The sequence below is a fragment of the Colobus angolensis genome, unplaced genomic scaffold (genome assembly GCF_000951035.1).
Source record: "Colobus angolensis palliatus isolate OR3802 unplaced genomic scaffold, Cang.pa_1.0 Scaffold235, whole genome shotgun sequence".
Taxonomy (NCBI): domain Eukaryota; kingdom Metazoa; phylum Chordata; class Mammalia; order Primates; family Cercopithecidae; genus Colobus; species Colobus angolensis.
The window spans coordinates 4,821,479-4,832,649 of NW_012115544.1; the positions used below are offsets into that span (position 1 = coordinate 4,821,479).

The 11,171-nt window shown below is 42.8% G+C and overlaps 1 protein-coding gene across 1 annotated transcript in view; it reads right to left on the minus strand.

Annotated features, from left to right (window-relative positions):
- The window catches only part of MGARP (mitochondria-localized glutamic acid-rich protein), a 14,227-nt gene extending 4,720 nt beyond the window's left edge, over positions 1–9,507 (minus strand). The window contains exons 1-2 of the mRNA XM_011944648.1: positions 9,246–9,507; positions 3,760–3,863 (exon numbers count right to left, since the gene is read on the minus strand). Of these exons, the coding sequence (XP_011800038.1) occupies positions 3,760–3,863; positions 9,246–9,327 (186 nt within the window). The 5' untranslated portion in view covers positions 9,328–9,507. The remainder of the gene's footprint in view (positions 1–3,759; positions 3,864–9,245) is intronic.
- Positions 9,508–11,171: the final 1,664 nt, after the last annotated feature.

Consider the following 11,171-nt stretch of genomic DNA (forward strand, 5'->3'; position numbering starts at 1 on the left):
AAAACAAACAGATAAATAAATAAATAAATAAATAAATAAAATAAAATAAGATAAAATAAAAAAATAAGTTTCTGAGGATTAGAATATGTATTTTGGTTTGGTTTGGCCATCTTACATAGTCCTATGAAACTGCTTCTGGTTATGACTAAACATCCCTTTATTCATATTTCTTTTTTTTTTTTTTTGAGACAGAGTCTCACTCTGTCACCCAGGCTGGAGTGCAGTGGTGCAGTCTTGGCTCACTGCAACCTCCACCACCCAGTTTGAAGCAAACCTCTGCCTCAGCCTCCAGAGTAGCTGGGATTACAGATGCCCACCACCAAGCCCGGCTAATTTTTGTATTTTTAGTATAAATGGGGTTTCACCATTTCTTGGCCAGGCTGGTCTTGAACTCCTGATCTCGTGATCCTGCCTTGGCCTCCCAAAGTTCTGGGTTTACAGGTGTGAGCCACTGTGCCTGGCCCGCCTTTATTCATATTGTTGTAGGACCAAACCAAAATATAGTGACTGTGTACTCACAGTTTAGCAAGAATTTCTTTTCTTTTTTTTTTTTTTAGACGGAGTCTTGCTCTGTCGCCCAGGCTGGAGTGCAGTGGCCAGATCTCAGCTCACTGCAAGCTCCGCCTCCCGGGTTCACGCCATTCTCCTGCCTCAGCCTCCCGAGTAGCTGGGACTACAGGTGCCCGCCACCTCGCCCGGCTAATTTTTGTATTTTTAGTATAAATGGGGTTTCACCATTTCTTGGCCAGGCTGGTCTTGAACTCCTGATCTCGTGATCCTGCCTTGGCCTCCCAAAGTTCTGGGTTTACAGGTGTGAGCCACTGTGCCTGGCCCGCCTTTATTCATATTGTTGTAGGACCAAACCAAAATATAGTGACTGTGTACTCACAGTTTAGCAAGAATTTCTTTTCTTTTTTTTTTTTTTAGACGGAGTCTTGCTCTGTCGCCCAGGCTGGAGTGCAGTGGCCAGATCTCAGCTCACTGCAAGCTCCGCCCCCCGGGTTTACGCCATTCTCCTGCCTCAGCCTCCGGAGTAGCTGGGACTACAGGCGCCCGCCACGTCCCCCGGCTAATTTTTTGTATTTTTAGTAGAGACGGGGTTTCACCATGTTAGCCAGGATGGTCTCGATCTCCTGACCTCGTGATCCGCCCGTCTCGGCCTCCCAAAGTGCTGGGATTACAGGCTTGAGCCACCGCGCCCGGCCTAAGAATTTCTGCTTATTCTACTTTTATTCTTTCTTAACACTTTTTGTAGAGATGGGGGTCTCGCTATGTTGGCCAGGCTGGTCTCAAACTCCTGACCTCAAGCAATTCTCCTGCCTTAGCCTCCAAAGTGCTGGGATTACAGGCATGAGCCACCACTCCAGGCTCTACTTTTATTCTTTTTCTTTTTTTCTTTTTTAAGACAGGGTCTTGTTCTGTTGCCCAGGCTTGAGTGCAGTGGTGCAATCTCAGCTCACTGCAACCTTAACTTCCCTTAACTTCTTAAGCGATCCTCCCATCACAGCCTCCTAAGTACCTAGGACCATAGGCGCACACCACCACGCTGGGCTAATTTTTCAATTTTTTTGTAGAAATGAGGTCTCACTATGTTGCCCAGGCTGGACTCAAACTCCTGGACTCAAGCCTCCCAAAGTGCTGGGATTACAGGCATGAGCCACTGCACTACTTTTATTCTTTTTTTTTTTTTTTTGAGACAGAGTCTGGCTGTCTCGCCCAGGCTGGAGTGCAGTGGCACGATCTCGGCTCACTGCAAACTCCACCTTCTGGGTTCAAGTGATTCTCCTGTCTCAATCAGCCTCCGGAGTAGCTGGGATTACAGGCGTCTGCCACCACGCCTGGCTAATTTTTGTGTTTTAGTAGAGATGAGGTTTCACCATGTTGGCCAGGCTGGTCTTGAGCTCCTGACCTCAGGTGATCCACCAGCCTTGACCTCCCAAAGTGCTGAGATTACAGGCGTGAGCCACCATGCCTGGCCTACTTTTATTCTTAATACAGATTATATTTTGATTTAGAAAGTTTATGACAAAATGGTGAATGACTCGGCCGGGCGTGGTGGCTCAAGCCTGTAATCCCAGCACTTTGGGAGGCCGAGACGGGCGGATCACGAGGTCAGGAGCTCGAGACCATCCTGGCTAACATGGTGAAACCCCGTCTCTACTAAAAATACAAAAAACTAGCCGGGCGAGGTGGCGGGCGTCTGTAGTCCCAGCTACTCCGGAGGCTGAGGCAGGAGAATGGCATAAACCCGGGAGGCGGAGCTTGCAGTGAGCTGAGATCTGGCCACTGCACTCCAGCCTGGGCGACAGAGCGGGACTCCGTTTCAAAAAAAAAAAAAAAAAAAACATGGTGAATGACTCAACAGGCTTATCTTACTTAACTAAAAAATGTCTGTTATTTTAGTCCCAAAATCTCACTATTAAAATCTTTGTCTTACAGTGGTTACCTGGAGGGAATGAACATGGGGACTGGGAAGGAAAATATACTTTTCATTTTATATATATCTATGTTACATTTTTTAAAAACTTATGAACAAATATGAATTTTTCAAATAATAAAACTGTGAAAATTTAAAACTAACAAAAATTATGGAGACAGTAAAAAGATTGGGAGGAGAGAGGGAGAAATGAGTAGGTGGAGTAGAGGGATTTTTAGAGTGATGAAACTACTCTGTATGATACTGTAATTTATTCTGTATGATATTGTAATATATTTATAAAGACAGAACATACAACGTAAAGAGTGGATCCTCATGTAAACCCTGGACTTTAGTTAACAATAATATATCAATATTGGCTTGTCAGTTTTAACAAATATTCCACATCAATGCAAGTTTTAATATGGGAAAGGAGGAGGGGGTGTGAGGGGGTATATGGACGTTTCTGTACTTTCTGCTCATTATTTTGTAAACCTAAAACTGCTCTAAAAAAGGCTATTAATTTTTTAAATAGTTATATTAATTTTTTTTTTTTTTGAAATGGAGTCTTACTCTGTCATCCAGGCTGGAGTGCCATGGTGTGATCTCAGCTCACTGCAACCTCAGCCTCCTAAGTTCAGAGATTCTCCTGTCTCAGCCTCCCAAGTAGCTGGGATTATAGGCATGCACCACCACGCTGGCTAATTTTTGTATTTTTAGTAGAGATGGGGTTTCACCATGTTGGCCAGGCTGGCCTCAAACTCCTGACCTCAGGTAATCCACCTACCTCAGCTTCCCAAAGTGCTGGGATTACAGGCGTGAGCCACTGCGCCCAGCTCCTATATTAATTTTTAAGTTAATCTTTCAAAATAGTTATTTTAAAATGTTAATAATAGTGCCTACCTTATAAAATTGTTCTAATTATTAAATGATCCAGGAGTCTGGCATATGATAAACACTCAAGTATCAGCTATCATTATTAGCATTTATAATAACATAATTTTTACTGAAAATCATCCATATTAATGATATTAAGAAATGCTGACTTTACACATACAAAAATCTTCATAATTTAGAAAGCTGAGGTTCAAATGAAATAAAATTTAAAAATAAACAAAAAAGAAAAACCTTCATAATAGTCTAGTTAATACATTCTTAGGAAAACCCTGTATTTCTAATGATTGCAAGGTATTTTTCAGATGTATATGCTTAATGACACTTAAATCTATTGCTATGTTGTATATTTAATTAATCCCATGTCCTGATCTTGACATTGCTTTGAGCTTTACCATGAGTTGTAAAATGCATGAATTCTTGAGCACTGCGGTTATATAATCACTTACATAATATCCACCAGCACTGACTGTGACGCCTACAACCAGATAATAAATCATATTTGATCCAGATGATCCAGGGAATCTGTTAGATGACATCCAGCGCAGAGATGCTAGGAAAACAACGTTTAAACACAGTTAGCTCTACTACTTGGGCAAAACTATTTTAAATAATTATATCTTTTAAAATTTTTCTCCTCAGTGAACCTAGAATCATTAACATCAAGTGATTTTAGCTTAAGGGAATACGGTATTACAAGGCTGGGTAATAATTCCACTTGACATTCTCCCAATCTAATTTGATAAACACTCATGAAACCTGTCATCTTGATGCTGAGCATCATGCCTTCTTGGAAGGGGTGCAGGTGTGGGTAAGGAAAGATGACAAAAGCACTAAACAATTTTAACAGCCAAATGAAGTGTACATTAGCAAAAGAAAGCCATGTACTATATATGTACTCCACTACAGGATTAAATGAAAATGATTTTTTTTTAAATGAATTCAGTATGTTTATACCTAAAATATAATACAATTTGTATTTATATGTTAAATCAAGCATTTATGTTGAAATCCATCATATTTCTATAAATCTGTAATACAAATGTAGATATAGAAAGAATTCTCAATTTTTCTCTTATAAAGCAAAGATGGGCATATAAAGGTTTTTAAGCCAAATGTTGCAACAAGGTTGTATCTGAAATAGAAGTACAATTCTGTATAAACTAACGGAAACAGATAAAAGTACTATATTATTATATTTAAACATATTTATTTTGTAGTACTAACATTTGCATATTCTATAATGCCCTGGAATTGAAATTTTTACAATAAACTCAAAGTTGGAAGGAGCTTAAAGTATATACAACTCAAATTCTTTATTTGAAAGATAAAGATGTAAAGACATTTATGTATTCTTTCAACTAGCACAACTGAGCATCTACTATGTGTTTGGAACTGTTAGAAGCATTAAGAATACAACCGTGAACAAGACAGACAAGGTCCCTAGTCTCAAGTCATTCACAGTCTAGAAAGAGGATATGAACATACAGACAAATAATTGTGATATAGTATGGCAAATGTAATAAGTGCTAAGTCAAGCTACATGCAGAGAAAAAACTCAATTAGTGGCCAAGGTAACTATCATAATAGAAGAGACCTGAGTTTTGAAGGAAAATAAGAGTTTGTCAGATAAATAAGGGAAAGAAGAATGGCACTGGAGGCAGAAGGTGTAACGTGTATGAGCATTTCATGACCCAGAAGGTACAAAGTACAGGATGAATATCCCTTATCTAAAATGCTAGCGGTGGGTGCAGTGGCTCATGCCTGTAATCCCAACATTTTGGGAGGCAGGGGTGGGAGGATCACTTGAGCCCAGGATTTCAAGACCAGCCTGGGCAATGTAGTGAACCCCATCTCTACAAAAAAATTTTATAATATTAGCTGAGAGTGGTGGTATGTGTCTGTAGTCCAAGCCCCTTCAGGAGGCTGAGGCAGGAGGATCACTTGAGTCCTGCAGTGAGCTGTGATTGTACCACTGCACTCCAGCCTGGGCAACAGAGTAAGATTCTGTCCCCAAAAAATAATTAAAATAAAATAGAATGCTTGGGACCAGAAGTGTTTTGGGTTTTGGATATTTTTTATTTTGGAATATATGCATACACATAATGAGATATCTTGGGGATGGGACTGAAGTCTAAACACAAAAATTCATTTATGTTTCATATACACCTTACACACATAGCCTGAAGGTAATTTTATATAATATTTTGAATAATTTTGTGCATGAAACAAAGTTTGTGTTAAGTACTTACATGGAAAATTTTCTACTTGTGGCATCATGTCAGTGCTCAGAAAGTTTCTAATTTTGGAGCATTTTGGGTTTTAGATTTTCAGATTAAGCATGTCCAACCTGCAATTTGATGTGGCCTAACATAAAGTATAGGGGTGCAGAGACTAGTGGAAGACTATGATTTGCACAGGGCAAATCTTAAGACATTTGCACTGCTTACAAACCTTCATAGTAGCAAAATCACAATGATTTCCTGTTTAGGTTCTTAGTTTGGATATAAATGGCCATTTCTTGGAAAAATATTTTTTTTCCTTCAAATGTGCCCCAAAGGCTATGAGAAGTGGTTATGGCTTTGACTTGTGGTGGGACTTCTGATGGCTTAAAAGTACATCTGTGATCAAACAGGGAATATACAGCTTTCATATTTCTCAAACAGACAAAAATATCAGAAATATTTTTTAAATAGAACTAAAATCATCAGAGATTTAAGTAGACTTAAATACAAATATAGCTGGGCGCGGTGGCTCAAGCCTGTAATCCCAGCACTTTGGGAGGCCGAGACGGGCGGATCACGAGGTCAGGAGATCGAGACCATCCTGGCTAACACGGTGAAACCCCATCTCTACTAAAAAATACAAAAAACTAGCCGGGCGAGGTGGCGGCGCCTGTAGTCCCAGGTACCCGGGAGGCTGAGGCAGGAGAATGGCGTGAACCCGGGAGGCGGAGCTTGCAGTGAGCTGAGATCCAGCCACAGCACTCCAGCCTGGGTGACAGAGCGAGACTCTGTCTCAAAATAAATAAATAAGTAAATAAATAAATAAGTACAAATATAATGATGGACAAGTTACTTAAAAAGACAATGAAATGAGAAATTTTCAATAAGGATTAATTAGACAAATTTAAGCACATTCATACAATGTGAAACAAATGGACATAACTTGCAGAACAATATTTGCCTACGTGAGAAAATATTTACAATGTATTAGGTGAAAAGTCATAGCAAAATACTCTGTATGGGACTATCCCAGATTTGTGGAAATAATGTGCATAAGGAAGGAATGAGGGGGAAAAAAACGGTCTAGAAAACTAAATATACTAAAATGTAACTAGTTGTGTTCACTGAGTGGGAAGATTACAGGTGAATTCCATTTCCTATTTTACCTGTTTTTTCCCCCAATTATCTATTATAAACTTATTTATTCATTAAAAAGTTACCCTTTTAAGGCTGGGCTCAGTGGCTCACACCTGTAATCCCAGAACTTTGGGAGGCCAAGGCGGGTGGATCACCTGAGGTCGGGAGTTCAAGACCAGCCTGACCAACATGGAGAAACCCCGTCTCTACTAAAAATACAAAATTAGGCCGGGCGCGGTGGCTCAAACCTGTAATCCCAGCACTTTGGGAGGCCGAGACGGGCGGATCACGAGGTCAGGAGATTGAGATCATCCTGGCTAACACGGTGAAACCCCGTCTCTACTAAAAAAAAATACAAAAAACTAGCTGGGCGAGGTGGCGGGCGCCTGTAGTCCCAGCTACTCGGGAGGCTGAGGCAGGAGAATGGCGTAAACCCGGGAGGCGGAGCTTGCAGTGAGCTGAGATCTGGCCACTGCACTCCAGCCTGGGCGACAGAGCTAGACTCCGTCTCAAAAAAAAAAAAAACAAAAAACAAAAACAAAAACAAAATTAGCCGGGCGTGGTGGGGCATGCCTGTAATCCCAGGTACTTGGGAGGCTGAGGCAGGAGAACCACTTGGACTTGGGAGGCGGAGGTTGTGGTGAGCCGAGATCATGCCATTGCACTGCTGCCTGGGCAAAAAGAGTGAAAATCCGTCTCAAAAAAAGAAAAAAAAAAAGTTACCCTTTTAAAAGCAAAAAGGAGAGAACAAAATGTGATGAGACACCGTTAAAAATTTTTCCTTCAATGAAACTGAAAAAAATTTATTTTTCATCAAAGTAGAAAGTATCAACAAAAGATTAATTAATATCCACGACAGAAGACAAATTTGTTTCCAGTCAATAATAGTTCTTACATTTTAAGTGCTGCAAAAATAGTAGTTACATGAAAATTAGAGAAAGACCAGTGCCTTTATAAGCAGCATTGCTAGATACGTATTTAAAAATTTTAAACTACTTCTATTTTGCCGCAAATTGGGAAGAAAATTATTTGGAATTTCTGCAGCTACAAAAAAAGGTGCGTGTGTGTGTGTGTGTGTGCGTGCAGGCGCGCATGTTGTCAGTGGGGAACGCAGACAGATAAAACGAAAGGCCACGGTCAGAGGACTAATCTTTCTCCCTATTCCCTACAGAGCAGTCCCGTTATAGCACGAAATTTAAAATAAATGGCTTCTCCTTACTTCATCAGGATATATATATATATATATATATATATATTTAAAAGCTCTATATTATTTGGTGTAAAGGTCTAGAAAAATAAAGACAATAAAGATCTAGGAAAACGAAGACATCTTATTTCTGATACTTGAGGGGTAACTTCCTCCCACCAGCATTTTAAAAGAAAAATAAAGCGAGTTGGTTAGACCTCGTCCTTCTCTCCCACCACCACCAACAGAGGCCTAATCAACGTGAAAAAAATCGGCCCATGGAATTCTCCGCGCACGTCTTTTTCTGGGGCCGGAATCCACCCTCTGGGCTCAAATTACCTCGGAAGCCTCAGAAAGTGAGGGGAAGCGAAGACAGCATCAAGAACGCTTCACGATGTTGTCTAAGAACCGTCCCCCAATCGGGAGTGGAAGAGAGAGGGGTGACGGATGGGGACTAGGGAAAAGCGGCTGGGGCAGAACCGCCCCGGAGCGCAAGCCTGGTCCCAGAGCCGCAGGCTGCTGGGAAGATAAACCATCTTCCTTGCTCACACCTGCTAAGCACCTACTATGTTCCAGGCACTATACGAGGCACTTTCCTACATGTCCATTTTTATTTAATAAGCTTCCAGTTCACACTGCAACTCCTCCTTTAGTTAATTTCTGAGTATCCTGCTTTTTCTCGCGCATCCCCAGATCCAAAGGCGTCGATATTTGGACAGAGCCAAGCAGCTGCAGGACGACCTGCAACCTCAAAGGAAAGTGCCCCGAAGGCCGCTTCCTTTTTGGGGGTTGTGGATCTCAGAGCCAGGCGCTCGCGGGGTTCAGGCTGCTGAGACCCTGCCAAGGGTTAGGTTTATTTACCCCACGAACATTCGCCCAGTGTCCACTGAGCGGGCCCTGCTTCTTTGCCTCCCAGTGCTTACAGGGCCGGCTCGTTGATCGGCGTCCACCTTCCCACCCTTCCTCTGCTTCCTCAGGAGGTTGGAGAGCGAATGGTGCCTCTAACAATAAAAGTGGTATGCTAAAACTTTGTCAGCCAGGCACGTTTCTAAGTGCTTTTAACCATACATTAACTCATTAAAAAGCAAAACTATTATCGCCCTCATTTTATAGATGAGGAAACAGGTTAAGTCATTTATCCAAGATCAGGATGCGAACCCAGCTAATCTGGACTCTGAGGCACACCAGAAAGTTCCCTACTTCCAAAGCCTGCAGAAGCTTCGGGACGTCTTCCCGGGAGTCTCCTCCATTCTCCTCGACCTCCAATCCAGGCTTCTGCTGCTCTGGGTCGGGTTTGGCCAACTGAGTGCCGGCCGGTACCCGGGTACGGGCGAAATCTGCACCAGAGGCACCCGTCCTCCTTTCCGGACTAGACCTCCTTACTCACCGTCCTTCCCGAGCGGTGCGGGGTTGGGGGGCGCCCTCAGCGGCAGCGCCAGGGTCTTGGAGACCGCCCTGCGGAGATACATCGCGCCCGCAGTCCGCCGCGCAGCAGGCTCCGTACCCAGACGCAGGCTGCCCTTCCACAGAGAGGCTGAGAGCCTGGCAGCGCCCGGCCCGGAGAAGGCACGTCGACCTTCATCCAGCCCCGCCTCCGCGGCCCCCGGGAGGTGGGGAGACCTTTGCAGTCCTCACCATCCTCCCCTAACCCATCTCCAGCTCTGTTGCTTTCCCTGAGGTCTCGAGAGCTGACCGCGGCATCTCAGAAAAGGGATGGGGAACCTGTAAGTCGCCGTCGCTCGCCTGACTCGTTCTGTACCACTGAATGTATCTCCTCACAGCACGCTGGAAATGTTTTGAGAATTGGACGAGATTAAGACAAGGACACAGTTTATCATGCTGGTTGTAATCTGAACCCACTTTATCTCACGCATTCCATTAGCTTTCCTAAGAGAGGGAAGGATAGCGGGAAGTTTCTTACAAATGCAAGGAGGGAAGGGGTAGCCTCAGCCTTCCATTAGCGCACTGTGTGATGCTCAGAATCTAAGAAAATCTCCAGACAATGCTTGAATTTCTAGACAGTTCACCGTTACAACGACTTTAATTTATAAACTCCAAAAACACTGTATATTCCTCTATGGGATGTGAAATTAATATTTCCACATCAGCAGCCTGGCGCAGTGGCTCACGTCTATAATCCCAGCACTTTGGGAGGCGGAGGCAGGCGGATCACTTGAGGTGAGGAGTTGGAGACCAGCCTGGGCAACATGGCGAAACCCCGTTTCTACTAAAAATACAAAAAGTTAGCCAGGCATGGTCGCGCGCCTGTAATCCCAGCTACGCTGAGGCAGGAGAATCGCTTGAACCCGGGAGGCGGAGGTGGCAGTGAGCCAGAGATCATGCCACTACATTCAAGCCTGGGTGACAGAGCAAGACCCTGTCTCAAAAACAAAACACCCCAAAACAAAAACAAAACAAAACACATCAACTAAAAATACTACATTATCAGTTTCTTCCGTCTCACCGTCTCACCATGGCTACAAGAACTTGTCATGGTTTGAATATGGAAACCAATAATTTATTAAGTTTATAACATTGTCTAAATGATTACTCTTTCGAAGACACCATTTCCTACTACAATAATCCCTTATGTGTGTTTGGCCCTTGAAACATTATAAAACACTTTCACATCTATTATCTCTTTTAATTTTCACTGCAACCCTCTGAGGGAGGTGTTAATTATTCCCTTTAGCAAATGACACCACCAGGTGGTGGGTGGGAATGTCCAAGGATTTACTGGTGGTCATAAATTAAAAAAACAAAAAGGATGTGAACATAATACTTCTAGCTTAAAGTTCTGTTGACATGTAACAGGCACAATATTTGTTCATTTGCTATGTAAATAAACATTTCTCAGAAGTTATAGTCTTGAACCCAATGATAATTATATTTAACATATTCTCATATGAAGAGTACAAGCCAATGATCAGATTGGTTTTTTGATACTCAGAAAGAGAGTTAACTAGTTGAATCACTAGGGTGACAAAGTGAGACTCCGTTTAAAAAAAAAAGTTTACAACACAGATGAGTGTGGTGGTGCATGCCTGTAGTCCCAGCTACTCCGGAGGCTGAGGTAGGAGAACTGCTTGAGCCCAGGAGGTCAAGACTGCAGTGAGCTGAGATCTTGCCAGTGCACTCCAGCCTGGGTGACAGAGTGAGACCCTGTCTCAAAAACAGAAAACAAAACAAAACAAAAGCCACACACAGTGGCTCACACCTGTAATCCCAGCACTTTGGGAGGCGGAGGCAGAAGGATTGCCTTGAGCTCAGGAGTTCAGGACCAGCCTGGCAAACATGGCAAAATCTTGTCTGT